Source organism: Canis lupus, chromosome 17, assembly GCF_048164855.1.
Source record: "Canis lupus baileyi chromosome 17, mCanLup2.hap1, whole genome shotgun sequence".
Lineage (NCBI taxonomy): Eukaryota > Metazoa > Chordata > Mammalia > Carnivora > Canidae > Canis > Canis lupus.
The window spans coordinates 30,851,152-30,873,411 of record NC_132854.1 but is presented as its reverse complement, the minus strand read 5'-3'; the positions used below and the strand labels follow the sequence as shown (position 1 = coordinate 30,873,411).

At 38.2% G+C, this 22,260-nt stretch overlaps 1 protein-coding gene across 16 annotated transcripts in view; it reads right to left on the bottom strand.

Annotated features, from left to right (window-relative positions):
- Nucleotides 1-13,549: 13,549 nt before the first annotated feature.
- MYCBP2 (MYC binding protein 2) overlaps nucleotides 13,550-22,260 on the bottom strand; it is a 259,127-nt gene continuing 250,416 nt past the window's right edge. For all 16 annotated transcript variants that reach the window (XM_072782680.1, XM_072782681.1, XM_072782690.1 and 13 more), the window contains 3 exons: nucleotides 20,826-20,933; nucleotides 20,009-20,174; nucleotides 13,550-14,385 (listed from right to left, as the gene is read on the bottom strand). In XM_072782680.1, the coding sequence (XP_072638781.1) occupies nucleotides 14,270-14,385; nucleotides 20,009-20,174; nucleotides 20,826-20,933 (390 nt within the window). In that variant the 3' untranslated portion in view covers nucleotides 13,550-14,269. The remainder of the gene's footprint in view (nucleotides 14,386-20,008; nucleotides 20,175-20,825; nucleotides 20,934-22,260) is intronic.

Here is a 22,260-nt window from a genome sequence, read left to right as displayed (position 1 = left end):
GCAAACCAACATTTTTCAGCATTATTATTGTTTTTAATAATAAAACACACAGTGTACCCCCTCTACCCAGGACAAGCTATCCCCACCACCACTCCCACCTTGGCACTCCACTAGTTAAGATAGATTAGGTTAGGGTGCCTAGGTGGCTCAAACGTTTAAGCATCTGCCTTCAACTGCCTTCAACTCAGGTCATGATCCCAGGGTGTTGGGTTTGGGTCCTGCATCCGGCTCCCTGCTCATCCAGGAGTCTGCTTCTCCCTCTCCCTCTGCCCCTCCCACCTGCTTGTGTGTGTGCACACGCACTCTCTTTCTCTCATCCTCTCAAATAAATAAAATCTTTTTTTTTTTTTTAAGATAGATTAGGTTATGTTGAGTAGTTCCTAAAACACCATTATAATTATTCCTTTCACAGTTGTTAGGAATAATCCTCCAGTATTCAATTTATATAATGTTCCTCAATTGGGGTTTGTCATTTATTTTTGTGATTAGACTGAAGGTATGATTGTTTGAGAGAAAGATCACAGATGTATAAAGTACCATTCTCATCACATCATATCAAGGTTACCTGTTGTCAAAAAGAATTTAATCCTTCTTGATGTTGACATTAATCAGGGTGAGGTTAAGTTGCTCCACTACAAAATTACTTTTTTTCTCCTCTATTTCCATACTGTACTGTTTGGAAGGAAATCACTAAGTACAAATCATACTAAAGGATTGGGGAATTATCATCCATCTCTGTCAGGGAGAGGAATGTCTGCATAAATTATTGGGAGTTATTCTGCATGAGAGGATTGCCTCCCTATCTCTTAATTTTTATGTTTTTATTGCTCTGTACTGAAATATTTGTAATTTCCTCAGACCTGTCTTCTGAGTCACTAATTTTTTCTTCAGAGCTGTATAGTTTCTCTTAAGCTAATTGCACGCTATATTTTTTATTTCTAAAAGTTACTCTTGGTTCTTTTCATATCTGCTTGATCTTTCTTGATGTTCTTTTATTTTTAATTATTCCTTTTTTTCTTTAATCATTTTAATCACATGAAGTAATTGGGGATCTAATCTTGATTTAGTAAATATTTGTTCATAGTGGGCTGTTATTTTGTGATTTTGAATTGTGAGTTCATCTTCTGTGAAGCTGTAGGTGTAGGAATCCTGTACAACCTGGTTGAGGGTGTGTCACACTAGAGAGGTTTTTTTGGTGTTTGCTTCTGCTAAGTGCTGCATTGTATTAGTCTGGAACAACTTTTTATAATAATTTCTTGACTCCTGGGTTCTTGGGTCAAGACAGTATAAATTCAGACACCAACCTATGTGGGGGCAGGCCCATGGTTATGAATTCTTAGAAAGACTTTTTTTCCCCTAACCTAGAGCTCAAGCTAAAATAGGTTAGTTGATCATCTTCCTGTGGCCTACCTAGGCCAGCTATCCCTTTTGAAAAGGAAGATCTTCAAAATTTCTGTCTTATGCAGGGATCTGGGTTATGACTTCTCTTGCAAACTTCTCTCCCATCCCCACATAAGCCACTCTCTTCAGATAGTTTTTCTCATCAATCCCTCCATTTTGGTCTTAGGGACTGCATGCTCACTCCTCTCAATTCATTTTCTATGTCTTTTAACTGCCCTTTCATATTTTTCTCTTATTGTTTCTCTTTGCTACATTACCTATTATCTTCTAACTCAGTGATTTTCTCTTTGCCTCTAATCTAGAGTTTATACCAATTATAAACTGAAATTGAAAATCCCATTCACTAAATTTATCATTTGTTTTTCAGATTCATCTAGTTTTAAAATAATTATTCCTTGGGGGTGCCTGGGTCACTTAATCAGTTAAGTGCCTGATTCTTGATTTTGGCTCAGGTCATAATCTCAGGGTCCTGACACTGAGCCTTGCATCAGGCTTTATGCTGGGTGTGAAGTCTGCTTAAGATTCTCTCTCTCTCTCTCTCTCTCTCTCTCTCAGGCAGGCCGGGTTGCTCAGCGTTTTAGCACCGCCTTCAGCCCAGGGTGTGATCCTGGAGACCCGGGATGGAGTCCCATGATGTCGGGCTCCCTGCATGGAGCCTGCTTCTCTCTCTGCCTGTGTCTCTGCCTCCTTCTCTCTGCCTCTCTCTCTCTCTTTCTCTCTCGAATAAATAAAATTTAATAAAAAGATTCTCTCTCTCTCTCTTCTCCCTCTGCCCCTCCCACTTCACCTCCCTTTCCAAAATAAATAAATCAGTTAATAATAATTGCTCCTTATTGGGGCACCTGGGTGGCTCAGCTAGTTGGACATCTGCCTTCAGCTTAGGTCATGATCCTAGAATCAAGCCCTGCATGGGACTACCTGCTCAGCAGGGAGTCTGCTTCTCCCTCTCCCCACTTGGGCTTTCTCTCTCTCTCAAATAAATAAATCAATTAAAAAAAATTGTTCCTTATGATTTTCACAAACATATATGTGATTAATATATAATAACTATATGGGAAGTGTATATAGAATTGAAAATAAACGAATGACTAGAAAGCTGCAGTAATAATTATAATAGCTAATGAAATAAGAGTTCAAATGATATAAGGGGAAAATGCATTCATAAAATTAATAGTACTAATAAAAGCAATAGAGCAAGTGATGTCATCATCATGAACATATGTACACCTCACAATGTGCAAACTGCATAAAGGAACAACTGACAGGACTGCAGTAAGGATATTAATTGACAACTGTAGTTGAAGATTTTAACATATCCACCTCAGAAATTGATGCATCAAGCAGACAAAATATAAGCAGAATCACTATAGATCTGAACAACAAAAATAGTAACTTTAAGCCCTTGGATATATGGAATTTTATACTACAAAAAGTTATTGTAGAGAAACAAAACATCTAGGAAACAGACCATCTATTAAGCCACCAAAGAGAGTAAAACCCAAAGATTCAATATCATACAGACTATGTTTGTTAGCCACAATGTAATGAAGTTAGAAATGAATTATGAAAGAGCTAAAAATACCATTTGTTTAAAAACGAAATAAAATAATAATGTGAGTTAGAAAGTAAATCATAACAGATTAAGAAATGCTTTTCTTGCATGATAATTAAAATACCACATATATTAGTATTCAATTATATGTATCAGTAGAAAAACATCTATACCAACACTTAGAGTGAAATTCATAGTTTTAAATATAGTTACCCAGAAACAAGTACAAATAACAAAAGCAAAGTATTTAAATCAATAAGTCAGAAAAATGACAAAATATCCAGAAAAAATATATAATGGTAGTTAACAAGGTGTCCACCACATATTCCCCCCTTTCCCACAGGCAAATGCTGCTCCTCACATTAGATAGAGATCCAATTGCCTTGCCCTTGAACCTGGGCTGGCCTTGGCGATTTGCTTCAGAAGTGATGTTTACAACTTCAGAGACTAGGACATAAGAAGCCTTACAGCTTTCATTTGGATCACTTGGAACTCTTACCCTTTGGGTAGTATGTCTGAAGGATCAATCACCATATTATGAAAAGACAAAGCCTCATGGAGCAATGCTCTGAATCCATGGGATCTTGAGAGGTAATAATATACTGTTTCATTTGTTTGCTTTAAAGATTTTATTTATTTATTCATGAGAGACACAGAGAGAGAGGCAGAGACATAGGCAGAGGGAGAAGCAGGCTCCCTGTGGAGAACCTGATGTGGGACTCCATCCTAGGACCCCAGGATCATGACAGGAGCCAAAAGCAGATGCTCAACCACTGAACCACCCAAGTGCCCCTAATATACTGTTTTAATCCATTAAGTATTGAGTGGTTTTACATACCGTAGTAGACAATTGGAAGAGATTTAATAATAAAGACAAGGGCAGGAATCAATAAAATAGGAAAAATAAATAGAGAAGATTATAAAAACAGAAGCTGGTTCAAATAACAGTGAATAAGGTAGATACAACTCTGGTCAGATTGATTAAGGAAAAAAAGTTGTAAATTAACAAAACAGAATTTTTGAAAGGGGAAACAAACACAGCCACTGCAGATATTTAAAATTATAAAAGTATGATATATTTATTGACTAATAAAATCGAAAGTCTAATAAATTCCTAGAAAAAATATAAAATGGCAAAGTTGGCAAGAAGAAGTAGAGAATTTGAATAAATCAGTAGGCTTTGTAATAATTACCATCAAAGCCCTCTCCTTCCAAGTAACGCTAGGCCCAAACAGAATTACACGTGATCCCTTTCCAAGAAAGAGTTAACCCTTTCTGATGCAAGTTATTGGAGACAAAGATGAAGAGGAAAAGCTGCCTAGGTCATTTCATGAAGCTGAGTATAATCACAATTCCCAAACCAAATATGGAAAAGAAAACTATAGTCTCACTTGCCTTATGAAAATACATGCAGAGATTCTAAAAGAAATGTTAATCAAATTCAACAATGTACTATGAAAACCAAAAAATAAATAAAAATTTAAAAATTAAAATAAACAAATAAAACAAAAAATAAACAAAAGTGGCAATAACACTCACTCCAGAGGCCCTTTGTCCTTTTTCCTTTTCCACAGCATGTATCACCAGCTAGCATATTATATATTGTATGTCTATTGTTTAATGTCTGCCTTTCTTTTTTTTTTTAATGTCTGCCTTTTTGACTAAAATATAAGCACTAGGAAAATATGAATCTTAGTCTGTTTTGTTCACAGATCCTAGGCTCCTATAACAGTTCCTAGCTGAGTAAATATTTCTTTGAAGAATGAAAGAACAGGATAGGACAGGGCTTCTGTTTATATTACACGGTGCGGTGCCTGGACTTGAGCCATATTGTGACTAAAATAATCTATCCTGGGGAATAGATGGGTAGTTAGATCCTTGCAGAGGTGGGGAGAATCTTAAGAGATGAGTAGGATTGTGATGAGAGGACAGCGAGTTTGCTCATGGGCCAGAGGACCCAAATTATACAAAGAACTCTATGCTTTTATGACTCATCAATTTCACAAGTCCCACAAGGAGTGGAAAAGCTTTTCACAGAAAACAGGAAATCTGTTAATAGAACACAGGAGAAACTGTAGTGTAGCTACTGTGGTCCTCCTCCTCCTTCTTCTCCATCTCCTCTTTCTCTTCTTCCTCTTCCTTCTCCTCTTCATCCTCCTCTTCTTCTTTCTCCTTTCTTCCTTCTCCTTCTTTTCCTCTCCTTCTTTTTCTCCTCCACTGTTTACAAGAAGGTTGATGGTTGCAAAGAAGGAAAAGAACAATGTCTCTGTCCTTCTATAGCTGTCTAAAGGGATAACATCTACCAGTGATATTAGAAAACACTTGTATAACTGTGTATGAATAAGTTCCTAATAATAATATTAACACTGTATACAAAGACACTGAGAGCATGAGAGAGAATAGGAATAGACAGAGTGAGCTTTTCATTGATCAAAGTCAGTTTTGAATAAAATCTTAAAGAAAGTAATGGAGTTGGAGAGAAAAGAGGCAAGCAATCTATCCAAATGGCAAGAAAAGCACAATGCCAGGCATTAGTAAGATCACAGAATCCTATTTAGAGAATCATCATGTTCAACTCCCATCCAGCGCTGAAGTCTGTTAGGGCATCTGTAGTGGACACCTATTCAACTGTCTATGTAGCATCTCTTTTGGGGGAAAGCCCTTCCCCTCTACTTGTTTTTAGTAGTAGCTTCCTGCAGCTCATGAACCTGGCCCCTACCCATCCAGTCTGAGACATTCTCTCCCTAAGGAATTTTGAATTAATTCTGAAGGAAAGAAAGTAGTCGCTTCCCTGAGTGCTTGAATTTGTAACATATAGACCCAAGAGTAGTAGGTGGTCATTTTCTGCCACATGGTCTGGAAAGCAATAAAAGGTGTTCTGAAGTGAGAAGGAATTAAAAAATAGATGCAGATAGGATCTAGAGGATAGACACAGCCAGAGCCCCCAGCCCTGGTTCTACTCTGTTCCCAAAGCCTAGAGGTATTTCAGAGATTGCATTTGCTGTACTTGTGTTTTGTTTGCTAAAGTTATTTTCAATTTGTTTTATTTGCTTGTAACCAAAACTCCTTACCACTGCAAACTTGAGCTGGAAGGGCTCCTCCTTGGGCCTCAAATGATGTTTCCTTTTAACTGAAAGGTGATGGTGGGATTTGGTCTCACTGTGTCCTATGTCCGGGGAGTGGGAGTGGGACATGGCCTCCTCTCCACAGCTGCCATGAACCAAGAGTGATTCTGGCTATTATACAGGGATGGGGGAGGCTGGGGATAGGGTTAGCTTGGATGGAGTCCCAGGAAAATGAGTGGGCATGATGACTGCCTCTTTTTCCTGCCATATAAGTTGACAAAGAAAAAAGATGCATGCAGTTCTTCCGTGAGGGGCAAGTAAGTCTCTAAAGATCCTGGTTCTGCCTTTACTGGATATGCAAGTTTGGACAAAGTACTTAAATTTTTTGTGCTTCAGTGTCTTCATCTGTAGAGTGGGAATGATAATATTACTTAATGTATATAAAGCATAGAGGTCAGTTGCAGGCATACAGTAAATGGTCAGGAAATGTTACCCACATCTCTGTTACTACTACTGGTTCTAGGTGAGGACATTCACTCTTCCATGGTGTCTTGCTTCAGCAACACCACTCCTCTGGGTTATTCTGGTGTATACCTCCATCTCTGCCAGATTAGCCTAATTAAACCATTTCATTTTTCCCTATTTTAACCTTATCTAGGGTGAGATTGTAAGCTTCTCAAAGGAAAAAAGTAATAAGAACCTTGTCTTTCAAGCTACGTTCTGTCTCATTTCCTGCATTATCTTCCTAAATCATGTCTTTGTGCAAAAAAATCCAAAGATAGGTGACAAAATCCAAATTGTTGAGAATGAGATTCTAGGCCAGTACTGTTTATTAGAAATATATACAAAAATCCAAAGATAGGTGACAAAATCCAAACTGTTAAGAATGAGATTCTAGGTCAGTGGTGCTTATTAGAAATACATAAAAGTCACATATGTAATTTAAAAATTTCTAGAAGCTACATTAAAAAAAAAAAAAACGTAAAGGCAGGCTCACATGGGTGGTTCAGTCAGTTGAGCATCTGACTCTTGATTTCAGTGCAGGTCATGATCTCAGGGTTGTGAGATTGAGCCCCCTTCATTCAGGCGTGGTGCCTGCCTAAGATTCTCTCTCTCCTTCTGCCTCTGCCTTCCCCACCCCTTCCGCTCGCAGTCTTTCTTAAAAAAAAAAAATAAAAAGGAGGGATCCCTGGGTGGCGCAGCGGTTTTGCGCCTGCCTTTGGCCCAGGGTGTGACCCTGGGGACAAGGGATTGAATCCCACGTCGGGCTCCCGGTGCATGGAGCCTGCTTCTCCCTCTGCCTATGTCTCTGCCTCTCTCTCTCTCTCTCTCTGTGACTATCATAAATAAATAAAATTTAAAAAAAAAAAACAAGTAAAATTGATTTTAATAATATATTTTATTTAACCCAGTATATCCCAACTATTATATTTCAATACATAAGCAATTCAAAAAATAATTTAGATATGTTCAGTTGTCTTTTAGTACGATCGATGCAAAATGCTGGGCTACTTACTTAACTCCTGTGAGACTCAGTTGACTCAACTGCAAAAGGAAAACAGTTATGCCTAGGTTTATGGGAGATGAAAGTGTGATAATGCACATGAAGCCCATTACTTTTGTTTCCTACTGCTGCTGTAACAAATTACCACAGACCGGCAGCCCGGGGGCTCAGGGGTTTAGCACCGCCTTCAGCCCAGAGTCTGGTCCTGGAGACCGGGATCGAGTCCCACGTCAGGCTCCCTGAATGAAGCATGGAGCCTGCTTCTCCCTCTGCCTGTGTCTCTGCACCTCCCTCTCTCTGTGTCTCTCATGAATAAATAAAATCTAGAAAGAAAAGAAAAAAAAGAAAAGAAAAGAAAAGAAAAGAAAAGAAAAGAAAAGAAAAGAAAGAAATTACCACAGACTTAGTGGTTTAAAACAATATAGTTTATTCATGTACATAGTTCTGGAGGTCAGAAGTCCAGATGGGCTAAAATCAAAGTGTTGGTAGAGCTGCATTCCTTCTAGAGGCTCTAGCAGAGAATATGTTTCCTTACCTGTTCAGCTTCTATTGACTGCTTTCTGGACCCTTCCTCCATCTTCAAAGCCAAACACTGTAGAGTCTTCCAGTGTCTATCTCTGAGCTCTGTTGCTGTCACCTCCTCTCCTTCTCTGGCTCTGATCTTCTTGCCTCTTTTTTCCCATATTAGGAATCTTGTGATTATATTAAGTCTGCTGGATTAATCCAGGAAAATCTCCCCATCTTGAGGTCTGTACCCCTAATCTCATCTGCAAACTCTCTTTTGCCACATAAGGCAACATATTCACATCTCCTGGGGATTAGGATGTGGGCATTTTTTTGAGGGCTGGTGTTCTCTTACCATACCCTCTGCTGTGCATTATTGGCTACTGTAAGCTCTCAACAAATATTTAGAAAATCTTGTTTTAAAGATTTTTATTTATTTACTTGAGAGAGAGAGAGAGGGTGAGCAAGAGCTGGGGGAGGGACGGAGGGGGAGAAGCAGACTCCCTTCTGAGCATGGAACCTGACTTGGGGCTCCTCTGGGGCTCCATGCAGGGCTCCACCCTAGGACCTCGAGATCAAAACCTGAGCTGAAGCCAGAGGCTTAACTGACTGAGCCACCCAGGTGCCCCAACAAATGTTATTAGAAAATCTTGATTATAGTTCTTAACATTATTCACACATTTTTGTATGTGTCTGTGATTGTCTTATTCTTAGCACTTAGCACAGCCCATTGCACGTATTTACTCACCAAACCATGTTCATCAGGTACCTTGTGTGTGTAAATCATGGTTATTAAGCAGTTGGGAACACAGTTCCCACCCTCATGAGCAAGTACTGTCAACTGTAGATATAGAATGGCACTCAAATATTAATAAAGCAAAGAGCTTTCTTCCACTTCAGAGGAACACATTATTGCTTTAGTTTTTACCATACTTGCTCCCTGGGATGCTCTTTCCTACTTTTGCTTAGCAAAATTTATCCATTCTTCAAGATGAGGCTCAGTACCTGCACTTTACTTTTTTGAGGAAATGGACACTGTAAGTTGTAACTGAACATGTTTCCTGCCTTGCATTTTGTTAGCTAAGAAACTTATCTCAAAGTTGATGGCCTGTTTTTTAGTGACTATGTAAGACTGTATGGTTACTTACTGGACCCTCATCTCTAACCTTGGATTTCTTTTTGTAATTTTTCTTCACTGTAACTCCCTTCAGTATTTATCTTTTATAGTCTCTGAATTTCTTCTAAGCTACCTTACATCATTTGTGAAATGAAGACATCATTTAAGACAGTCATTTAAAATGTATTGTTCTCCTGTGTGTCGGTCGTCAGGTCCTCTGGGAAGCAGACGCCAAGATAAAGTTAGAGTGCAGGAAGTCTGTCTGGGGTAGTGCCTATAAGAGATGAAGGGGTGACGGGGCAGTAGGCAGGGAGGGCCATCAGACTGCGGTGCGGGTTTGGCATCTATGAAACGGTAGGGAGAAGGAAGGTCGAGAAGGAAAAGCCTCTGACTGCAGCACTGCTCTAAGCCTCAGCTGGCCCCAGAGTCCTGGTGCAGATTGCCCAGAAAGGAGTGTTTCTTTGGGCAGAAATGGCCAGGTCCTAGCACCCTACACCCCTGGATTGGCTGGGGCTTCCCTGAGGAGAGTGCGGCTTTGGACCACATGCAGTAGCAGATCTCACAGGTCTGCAGTCGGACGCTGCCATCTAACTGCCTCCTTGCCGTGGAGGCTCCGTGCAAGGAGATCCAAGCTGCGCACCTCCGGATCTAGCCTGAACGCTTCTTGAGGCAAATACTATTATGTTCCCTTTGTAACCTTGCCCATACTGCAAGTGTCCAGTTACTTCTTTTCATTGAAACTGTTGGTGAAGTAATAGCAAAGTATGATGTGGTAGAAAGAGCTTGGGTTTTAGAGACAAAAAAGAACTGGATTTACATCTCAGGTTTCTTTTTTAAAGATTTTTTTTTATTATTTTTTATTTTAGAGAAAGAGAGAGCAAGCAGGAGGAGCAGAGGGAGAAAGAATCTCAAGCCGACTCCACGAGCTGAGCAAGGAAACTGACATGGGGCTTGATCTCACGACCCTGAGATCATGACCTAAGCTGAAACCGAGAGTCAGAAGCTTAACTGGCTGAGCTACTCAAGCGCCCTGTATCTCGGGGGTTTTTTTTTTTTTCAACCAAATCTGGATTAGATTAGCTGGAATCCAGTGTGAGTCATTTAACTTCTCTAAACCTTTGAAGTCATGAGATTAATAATGTTATATCCTTCAGAATTTCTGGATTAAATGAAAGGCCTATAATTTGGTGTCTGCCATTTAGAAGGTGTTGAATAGATGTTCTTTTCTCCTTTACTGTTTTAAATACCACTTTATTGTGGGATGAAGTGTTTGTGTAAATACTTTCTATTTGACTTAGATTAAGTATTATTGTTTCTAAGACATTGTGCCTGAAGATGGGTAAGTGGCTTACTCAGGTCCACATAGCCAAAACAGAGGCAGAGGCAGAGGCAGAGGCAGAGGCAGAGGCAGGACTCAAACCCAAGCCTGCCGGTTTCAATTTCAGCACTCTTCAGGTACTGCTGGCAGTTCTCAGGAAAATGAGCTGTCATGTCCCATTAGACAACCACCATCAGAAACATGTGTGACTACATACAGGTGGAATTCTTTGACAAGGGGGGAGAGACGTCAGGGCTGAAAAACTGAAAAAGAAGGCGAATCAACAGCTGTTATGAAAAGAGAACAGAGAATATTGCATATTTTTCAAATAAGCATATTGATAGGATATGGAGTTTTTAGAACTAAACAGTTTCGCCAGAAAACTGCTTAAAATGGCTCTTCCTAGGCCTGAAAGTATTAAGGGGTAAGCAGGTTTTTTTTCCACATTCCCTACCACCTGCTATTGTGATTCTGTTGTTTCTTACCTTTTTCTTTGTACACAGTATGCTTGAGACAAATCCATGCAAAGTCATTTCCCTTCTGTGCTTTGTCATAACTTATTCCCAAAGTTATGTTCTCTGGTTTTGAGATTCTTGAGATATGACTAAAAATACCTTCCTCATAAATAATGGTTAAGTTTTATCCTTTTGGTTTCTAGAATATTAACATGAGATGGCTCACGTTCTAGTCAAGCATCTCGTTAGTTTCCAGTTTCCTTTTATTTCCTTCACAGTTTACGGACTGGCACTGACCAATTTGCCAGCAAACTTGATACAAAACGGTACTTTCCAGTTCTCGAGTATCCATGATATCTCCCCTGTGCATTCTGAAGGCTGGTCTCATTCCTGTGGCTTTTGAGTTTAAATCCACTCTAATTACAATGGCCTCATTGCCTTCTCTTCTCCAGTCTCCTGGACATACCTAGGAACAGCTTCCATCTCTGCACCTACTTTGGGTTTTCTGGAAACATTTAAAACCGGTTCTGAGGGGTGTCTGGGTGGCTCAGTGGTTGAGTGTCTGCCTTTGACCCAGGGCGTGATCCTGGAGTTCCTCGATCAGGTCCCACATCGGGCTCCCTGCATGGAGCCTGCTTCTCCCTCTGCCTGTGTCTCTGCCTCTCTCTCTCTCTCTCTCTCTGTGTCTCTCATGAATAAATAAATACAATCTTTAAAAAATAAATAAATAAAACTGGTCCTGAGCCTGTGCCTTCAGACTTCTCCCACAGGCCTAAGCACAGGACTGGATTACTGTCATAGCTGAGGGCTGGAAAAGGGGATGCAGAGCTTCCTAAGCAGGTCCTGAGAGGAAGACCCTGGGGCTGAGTGAGTGACTATCCCTTCCTGATGCCTGTTGCCCAACATCCTTATGGCAGAATGACATGGTCCAAACAAAAAGACTGTGTTGCCTTGAAGGTTCTGGAATCTCTCTCTCTCTTTTTTTTAATTTCTTTCTTTATTTATGATAGACACAGAGAGAGAGAGGCAGAGACACAGGCAGAGGGAGAAGCAGACTCCATGCAGGGAGCCCGATGTGGGATTCGATCCCGGGTCTCCAGGATCGCGCCCTGGGCCCAAGGCAGGCGCCAAACCGCTGTGCCACCCAGGGATCCCCCTGGAATCTCTTTTGAACACAGGCAGCACGTCCCAACTGGCACTTTCAGGATATAAACACGTGAATGCCTTCAGAATGCTTTTCTGCTTAAGGCATCAAATTTCTTCATGAAATATGAATCCAAGGTTCTGGAGGCTGAAATTGGGGTGAAATCTTTTTTAAAGATTTCAAATTGAAATTGGATTAGTTCTGCCTGCAACCCTTTCACCTTTGCTTGAGACCACCAGTAGTGGCCTCAAGAAAAACTGATTGCTCCTGCTTTCAAACACATTGGTGCAGTTACATATTGCTTGCGACTCTGGGGCACCATCCTCTCAACACAAATGGACTTTGCATAATCTCTGATGGATCGGATGTATCTTATTCCAGAGTCCTTCCTTGCTCAGGAAGCCCATGTGCTTGCACACACAGTAGATCCACAAACTGCATCATGAAGAGATCAGTCCTTGTGATTTTTTTTTTTTTTTTGGCAGTAAAGTCTCCAACATCAGGAGTTAAGACTACTCAGACTGTTCTATTACATTTTAGACTTTTCTATTTACATATTTTTTCCTAATGCCTTTTTCTATCCCTTGAAATACTTCTTATTCTTCAAGATGGAGCTCAAATGGCTTCTTAGCTACTTCTCTCCCAACAACAACAAAAAAAATAAAAACCATAACAATAATCTTTCCTGAGTCCTGAAGCACAGGACTCGGGACATGTTTATGAAACTTATTAGAAGGTTCTCTGAATAGTTATTTGTGTTCAGATTTGCTCATTTTAAGTTTCTTCAAGGCAAACATTATACTGACAAATCGATTTATACATTTCCAACAGTGGGAAGGTAGAATAAAACTAGTCTGACTTATGATGACTTATAAATCAACAATTTGTCAATTTCATGTGCTAACTGTAACAAAGATCTACAGAAACACACTGCAGTCTGAAAAACAAAGAAAAAAAAAAAGCCCAGCAATTTTGTTGATTACTTTATACAAGTTCAAAAAGGTGCTGGTTAGTAAGATGGGGGTTTGTTCAGTTTCCTAAATGCTTTTTGTCTGTCTTTGGCATATATCTGTTTATTTACACACATATTCATATGTTCTTTCCATTGTTTAACTAAGATTCCAAAATGTACTTCATCACTACTCTTCTTTTCCCTAAGAGTTAGGAAAGTTATTATTGTGCTGTATTAGTGAATTTCTTTATGGAAAATTGGATGGATTTTTAGATCTTTTTTTTTTTAATTTTATTTATTTATGATAGTTACACAGAGAGAGAGAGAGAGAGAGAGAGAGAGGGAGGGAGGCAGAGACACAGGCAGAGGGAGAAGCAGGCTCCATGCACCGGGAGCCCGACATGGGACTCGATCCCGGGTCTCCAGGACTGCGCCCTGGGCCAAAGGCAGGAGCCAAACCGCTGCGCCACCTAGGGATCCCCGGATTTTTAAATCTTAAAGGTATTTAAATTGTTTCTGAAGCAATACCTCACACAGTTGTTAGACTTTATCACTGTATAAAAATGTACAGTGGTTTATTGACATGTACATTCCAATATTGTTTACAGCTGCAAGATAATGAGGCACACTCAGTATTGCACTTCATTAAAATTTCAGGCTCAACTTAACCTAGAAGTTTAAATGAAACTGCATTTGTAATTTAGTAATTCTTATACAGGACAAACATTGATATCTTTATATACAGTGTGATACTTATTACATTTATATGCCAGTCCTAACACAATTTTTTTTTAAATAACAGTCTAGGAAATAAACCAGAATATTCCTCTTTTCCTCCTCACCCGTGATGCAATTATACAGGATTACAAAAAGGCAGTATACAATAAACAATGATTATTTTTTTTCTTTTTTGCTTGAAAGCCAGCATCATTCTTAGTCCATGGGCATGGCAATTCTTTTATATCAATTATCTATAAATGTTCAATGTTTCACAGGCCAATGACGGTAATGGCCACATGCAAACACCTCACAAATTTGATGTCTTGGTTCAAAAGAAGATAAACCAAAATAATGGGGAAACTTTCCATAGCAAGAATTATGTACATGGTATTTGGCATCCTTCTTGCACTGTGAATGGTTCATTTTCATGGGATGTAAAAATGGTCCCGTCCTTATCCTGAGCAGAGTTTAACTTTACCACATCCACTTGGGGGACGAAGGCAATTTTTTCTCTGTAGACAAAGGAATCTGAATGTTCTAAAAAGTGTGAGCATTTCTGCACACTCCACAACCCAGAGCAAATTCTTCCCCAGTGGGTGGATGAACAACATGGAGGGGACATTCAGTTCCTTCTAATTGTTTTCCTTTGGGACCTGTATAATTTTGAAAGATGCAAAAGAATATAATTAAAAGAAATACATACACACACACAAACCTAATGTAAATATAAATCACCAATACGTTATTCAAAGAAAGATGACACAAATATAAAATTTAATAGTTATTTTTTCTAATTATAAAAGTAAAAATGTTCACCATAAAAAATTCAACATACCAGGTATATATAACCAGATATATATAAGGGACAGAATCCCTTACCTACCACATTCTGTCCTGTGACCAACAGATCTTATTCTATTAATGAATGAGATACATCATCCTGAAAGTTTAATTTTTTTTTAACTGAAGTACAGCTGACATACAATGCTGCATCAGTTTCAGATTCCACAAAATCTACACATTATGCTATGCTCGCCAGAAGTGTGGCTACCATCTGTCACCACACAAAGCTATTCCAATAACTCTATTCTCTATGCTGTACCTTTCACTGTGGTGACTTATTCCTTCCAGAACTAGAAGCTTGAACCTCCCACGCCCCCTTCATCCATTTTGTGCCCCCTATCCTGAACTATCAGTTTGTTCTCAGTATTTACGTGTCTGTTTTTGCTTTTTGTTTTGTTTTTAGATTCTACATATAAGTGTTTTAGATTCTACATATAAGTTTTAGATTCTACATATGTATAAACAATCATACAGAATTCTTTTTTTCTCGGACTTCATTCACTTAGCATAATACCCTCTAGGTCCATCCATGTTATCATAAATGGCAAGATCTCACTTTTTGTGGCTGTATAATATTCCACTGTGTGCGTGTATTCACCATATCTTCCTTATTCATTCATTTACTGATGGGACACTTGGGTTGCTTCCATACCTTGGCTATTGTAAATAATGCTACAATAAACACAGGGGTGCATATATCTTTTTGAATTAATGTTTTCATTTCCTTTGGGTAAATACCCATTAGTGGTATTACTGGATAATACAGTATTTCCATTTTTATTAGTTTTTTAGTAAGCTCTATACCCAGCATGGAGTCTAACATGCGACTTGAATCTTGAGATCAAGACCTGAGATCAAGACCTGAGCTGAGATCAAGAGTCAGAGACTTAACTGACTGAGCCACCCGGACGCCCCTGGTATTTCTATTCTTAATTTTTTGAGAACCTTCTATATTGTTTTCCACAGTGGTTACACCAGTCTGCATTCCCACCAATACTGTACGAGTGTTCCTTTTAGTCTACATCCTTGCCAACCTTTATTATTTCTTGTTTTTTTGATTCTAGCCATCCTGACTGGTGAGAGGTGATACCTCATTGTGGTTTTGATTTGCATTTCCCTGATGATGATGATGTTGAGCATTAGATATATCATTTTAAGGTAAAGAGCAATGAACAAAAATGGTCAGGAAAATCTGTCAGTTCAGTTGAACAGAAAGTTATTCTGGATGAGAGAATATGGAGACTTCTGTAGAATGTTTTTCTCCAAGTAAAAACAAATTAAAATGTAAATAAGCCATGTTACCCTTCTATCTTCTATGAAGAAACAGCATACACTGATGAATGGGAAGACTGATTTATTAGAGACTTATTTTTAAAAGTATCTGAAGGGAGATTAATAGAAAAATGAAAATCAGCTTAAATATATGAATGGTAAAATAGTATAAAATTTAACAATCTGAAAGAAGAACTCCAGGGAAGATATAAACTTAATAATCAAATAGATGAGGCTCAACAATGGATATTAAGGAGGGCATGTGATGTAATGAGCACTGGGTATTATATAAGAATGATGAATCACTGAACTTTACTTCTGAAACTAATAATGTGGTATATGTTAATTAATTGAATTTAAATAAAAAATAGACAAAATAAGAATTAAGAAATGTATTAAAAACTACTTTTTCTCTTTTAAAAAAGACCTGTTACATTAATATGCTTCATGTCATGTGTTTCTTATCATTTAACGAGGATTTTTAGCTCCTTTATAAAGGAAGAGCTTTATTGTGTAGGGAATACTGGCTGGGCTTATACTTGAATGCAGAGTTCCTAACAGCAGAGGAAGGAATAAAGTATGCATTAGTTTCCTGCAGCTAGCAACCAAAACAATAAATGTAAATTTTACTCTGTTTAAGAGAAATGTAGGAGATTGAATAGAATGAGCTTATCCAGATCAATGTCAAATGAGATCTTCTCTTTTTTAGGATTAAAAACTCTTTAAGATTGTATTTATTTATTCATGAGAGACACAGAGAGAGAGGCAGAGACATAGGCACAGGGAGAAACAGGGCTCCCTGTGGGGAGCCTGACATGGGACTTGATCCCGGGATCCCAGGATCATGACCTGAGCCAAGGTGACACTCAACCACTCAGCCACCCAGGTGACCCTACGTTTAAAAACTTCTGTGATGTAAAAATAGGAAAACAGGAGGGATAAAAGGCTAGTGTTTATGAAGCTCTTAGCATGGCACAGTACATATACTCAGTAAAAGTTGTTTTACTACTACTGAACAATAACAAACAGTAACCTCATATAGAGGAATAAAAATTAAGCTCCACAGAAGCATAAGACCAAGGCATGAGGGCAAGCATCAGAGAACAGATCATCTCAGAAGGAGAAGTCAACTGCTTGTTTCAGCTAGCAGACACAACGGCAGCAGTTAAAACTCAGAGAGGTAATTATTCCAGTTATAAATTATAAAGTATATTAGTATAATAACACTTCCCACTCCATATCACACTGTACACTGATCTTCTGTCTGCCCCCTGGTGGGTGGGGGAGAGTTGTCAGGAGGAGGGACATTGGATGGCAGATCTAAAGCTCTAACTCAAGTGCATGACACCATCGACAATGGCTCCTGCAAATTGCAGTCTTGTTTTTTTCTGGGAGAAAACAAAGGGTCACTTATTCAACAAATATTTGCTTTGTTGGGAGGTAAAAATGAATAGTACACGGCCCCTAACTTGGAGTTCATAATCTAATCATGGTGATGAAAAATAATGATAGTAAAAGTAAAAACGAAACACACCTGCAGACGTTTGTATGCTTACTACTGCGGCCACTGTTCTAGTATTTCAACTTAATCTTCTCTCAGTCAGAGGCAGGAACTATTCTCCCCATTTTGCAGATAAGAAAACTGAGGCAAAGTTAACAATCTTTGATTCCCTCATCTTTAAAATAGGCACAGCAATATTTAACTCACAGGGAGCTGTAAAGGTTAAATATCCTGGCAGGACAGAAGGCAGTCAGCAAATATTTTAGAAAGTAATAGAGGAATTATCTACTTTAATTTCTTTTTTTTTTTTTTTTTTTTCTACTTTAATTTCTTAATTTGGACTCTTGTCCTCATCTATATATTAAAAATTGGAATTAATGAGTTGACAATGGTTAGAGAATCACTCCTTCTGTCCTTCTAAGTAAAATGCATGGCTGTCTCCCCTGCTGATTTCACTGTGGGGTCTGCTTTAATTCTATTCCAGTTCTCCAAAGGAATGGATGAATTAGAGGAAAGTGAGAGGCTGGGAGGGCACGACTTGGTCTGAGTGTTATAATCTTAGAACAGATACTGAACCTCTTGAGGCCTTAACTTCCCATCTGTGAAGGTGGGGTAACACCATCTACCTTGTAGTTGTAAAAACTTAGGTAAGAAAATACATGTGAAAATGCCCGGGATCGATGTCAGTTCCTTCCTTCTGCTGTCGAAATCCTTTCCTGCCTCATTCCTCTGGTTGACTGTTTCCAGGGTGAGGTCCCTCTGTTGGGCTGACCTGGGTGATCGTGTAAATGAGCGAAGGGAGGCCTTGCCTTTGCAGGAGCCTCTCAGCAATGACTCCACTGCTGTGTTCTCCACAATACTTGTTTTACTACTAGCTAACCTCCTGATTACTTTTAGTGTTGGGTTGTTGTCTTTGTTTCTGCACACAGAAGAAACTTTCTTTTATTAAGTAAAATATGGATTTTCCCTGACGACACAGCTTGCCTCCTTGATGACTTTCTCAGCTAGAAGCTGCTTATCTCCTGCACTCCTCTATGTCGTAAGAGGACACAATGTAAATGGGAACCAGGAAGCAAGACTGACTCTCCTGGTTCCCATTTACTTCCAGATCACTGACTTACAGCTTTTATCAGGAAAGTCTGTCTCCCTTGAAGCTACCTGATCCAGATGCTGCCCCCATCTCACTCTCTTCATTTGCTCACCTCCAGCTGACCACCCTCCTCCTGCTATTAGGCTTCACATCTTTATTCTTTGGCCATTATTCTAAACACCTAGCTGCACATTATTCTGATCTTGCTTCTTTCAAAGCCTACTACATCTACTTAAAAAAAAAAAGTTTTGAGAGGAGGAAGAGTATAACAATTTCTTTTTGACATGAACGAATGGCAGAAGTATCCATACGAAAAAAAAAATCTATTCTCTTTCTTTCAAAAAAAAAATCTGTATATAAGTCACCTTTCCCCCATTTCTACCCATCTTTCTGGTTTTCCCAATAGTTAACTAATTTTATTAATTTCTACTGTATTGTTCCAGTGTTTTTAAGGCACATATAAACAAATGGGAGCATATATTTTCATTTCCCCCTTCCTTACAAGATCGCATACTGTATACCCTGTTCCATAACTTGATTTTTCATGTAATAGTCTCCTCTACATCTTTCCAGATCAGTACACAGAAACTCCATCCTCATCATCATTTTCTTTTTTTGATGGTGCATAGTACTTAGTGTTTAACCACCCTCCTACTAGATGCTTGGATTGTTTACAAATTTTTATTATTACAAGCAATAGCCTCATATTTTCCTTTTCTATTTAATTCATATATGTAGGTATATCCCTAGATATGGGATTGTTGAAGGGTAGATGTGTTTGAAATTTTGAGAGGCACCATCAAATGGCTTTTTCTATTGGGTTCTGGCATCTGCACTCTGATACAACAGTGGATAAGAATATGTTTCCCAGCTTTTACAAAATTATATATTGTGCTGTAAGTACTCTTCTATGTATTTTCACCAATTTCAGATCTATCTCATGTAAAATTCTCTTCTATGGTCATGTTTACCTCACCTTCCACCTCCCTCCCTTCCCACCTCAGGGCTGGGACCACCAGCCTCCTGATCTCTCCCAATCTTTCAGTTTCTTTTTGGTTTCATATTCTTATTTTTCTCAGCCTGACCTCCATACATAATCATTTCTCCTGTATTCTAGTGGCTCAAATCCTTGACTTTCTGATGCTCACTACACTGCTAGTTCCCAACCATTCTAGATCAAATCACTTGTCCATTTTATGGTGCTGGTTCCAGGCTTCTCAAAAACAAAACCCCACTAAATCCTTAAAATGGTTCTATTATCAATTTGTAACTTCAAACTTCACATGGCCCTTTAGTGCCAAACAGTGCATCTTTTACTAATCTTTAGCTGACTTCCTTTTCCTTCCCCAGGCAACTGTCTCCACTACAACTCCTAACCCCTCATCACTATGGTGATCTTTACACTTCACTCAGGATGTCAGAAGCTTATAAGAACCAAGCAATTCCCTCTGATTCTTTAGACTAGTTTGAACCAGATTTCTGCTACTTGGAACAGAGAACTCATGTGATCATTAAATTAAACTAGAAAGTATATACATCACAATCATGTTTAAAAATATTAAGAGCATACCTGCAGGACAGTGTGGTAGTTCTTCCTTGGGAATGCTAGTCATTCTTTGAAAATCATCATGACAAGCATTACAAAAATGTGTTGTTCCAAAACAGAAAAAGACGGCCACTGAACAGCAATAGCGACATTTATATTCCAAAAAGTCTGTGCCATGTTTTGGACACATCTATAGCAAAAGAAAATACAAAGACACAAGATTATAGTGAGCCTATTTCAATTACACTTAAAATAGTCATATATATATATATACACATATATCAGTGATTCATATTTTGCGAGTATAGATAGACAGCTCTCAAAACTGACTGAAAAAATGACATAAATATTAAAAAAATTAATGAATAAATGTGTGGCTTTGCCCAAAAGGTGTAGAGAAAGCCCCAAATTTTCATCTCAGATCCATCAAAAATCAATCTGATTTAATAAAGAAGACACTTAATTTCCTGGTGAATTGTTCCTGGTCAACCAAATTGATAGTTAATATTTCATCTATCAATCTCACAGCTGTACTGTGAAGCTTTCACTAAAGTGAGATAAATCTAAAAGTGTGACTGCAGGTTTAAGAAATAAAATAAGAACATTTATTACTTGTTGACCATTTTATGGAGGACAAAATTATAAAATGCAAATAACATCCAAGAGAATAATATCTATGAATTAATTTGGAAAATTATACCCTGCTACATAAACATCTGAAAGCACTGGGCAAAAAACGTTCTATACTATTTCCACCATATTAGTTATATTATTATTTTTGAAAAAAAATTAGAGGTTTAACATTTCTAAGCTGTCCTTTTTAATAAAATGTTCTGCCCACCTGAGCCCTGGACACATCAGAACAGGCACCACAAATGAGCTCCCTGGGGTCATAATCATCTCCTTGTCCAGCCTCAGCATCACAGCGAGCTTCGCCACCAAAATATGCCTGTGCAGAGAACACAATTAGATTACGGCAGGAAAAAAGAAAGCCTTGCTATGGGACATACAGTATGAGCATAGTGAAAGTAAGATCCAGAGGTCTTAAAAAATACGATTATATTTAAGACATTCCTTTGCATGCCACGTGGATCAGAGTATGACATAAATCTGCTTCAATTCTGGAATAAACTCATCCTTACCATAGGAATTTCAAACATTGTATTGTTAAAATAATGAAAGAATGTATAATAAATATTCCAAGTAAATGTCAAGAATAAGACATTAAGTAATGATACGACACTGCTTTTTCAGGGTAAATTTTGAGTAATTTTTCTCATTTTCAAGTATTAAATGTTTCCTTCTAACTGCTTTGATAAATATGCTTAAGAAATTTCCAAATTTTAATATTATAGTACAAAAATATGCCTAAAATAAACATTAGTACATAATTAGAATCCTGGGCTAATGGGATAGAAAAAAATCAATTTTGATCATACAAAAATTTTTAAAAAGGAAAGGGAAGGGATGTCTGTCTGGCTTAATCAGTAGAGCATGTAACTCTTAATCTTGAGGTTGTGAGTTCAAGCCCCACGTTGGGCATAAAGATTACTTTAAAAAAAAATAAAAGTAAGGGAAATTTGGCAATTCCACTCAGAAGACTGCTCATACTTATAAGGCTATATTATATGTAGGAACTCAGCAGTATCCAATATACACATTTGAATAGGTGAAATTATCTTGGCGACTGGTTTATCTGTATTTGCTCTAGGCAGAAAATAAATGAGGCCAATTATAATTGGGGCAGTCTGCATGTACAACACGTCCCATAGCCAAAAAGCTATATCCATACTTGAGGATAAACAAGATGAGTCAATATAAATTTACTATCTGTAACAGAAAAACAGGTCAAAAGACAGGTTTCATTGATACAGAGGTTATAATGATTGTCTACCAGCTAAATCTGGCCTCAGAAGTATTTTATTTGTCCTGAGGTCTACTGTTTATTCCAGTTTTTTCATTTTCTAAGATTCCCTGCTTGCTTCCTAGACATCGGACTGTCATCCCTGTGGTAACACACTATTCGTTTATGATGTTTTTAGCACATAACACACAGAAATAATATTTTGTTATTTTGTAACAATACAAGTTCCACAAATTGTATTTGGCCCTATTAGTCTTGCCTTGGATGTATGTATACTTAACTGCCTTTCTGGCTATCATCTACCTATTCTGCCTTCCTTTTTTTTTTTTATGTCAGATTTTCAGTATTTTATTTCAAAATGACTTTTAAAAATAAAGGTCTTTATCTTATAAACAAACCCAAAGGCCATTAG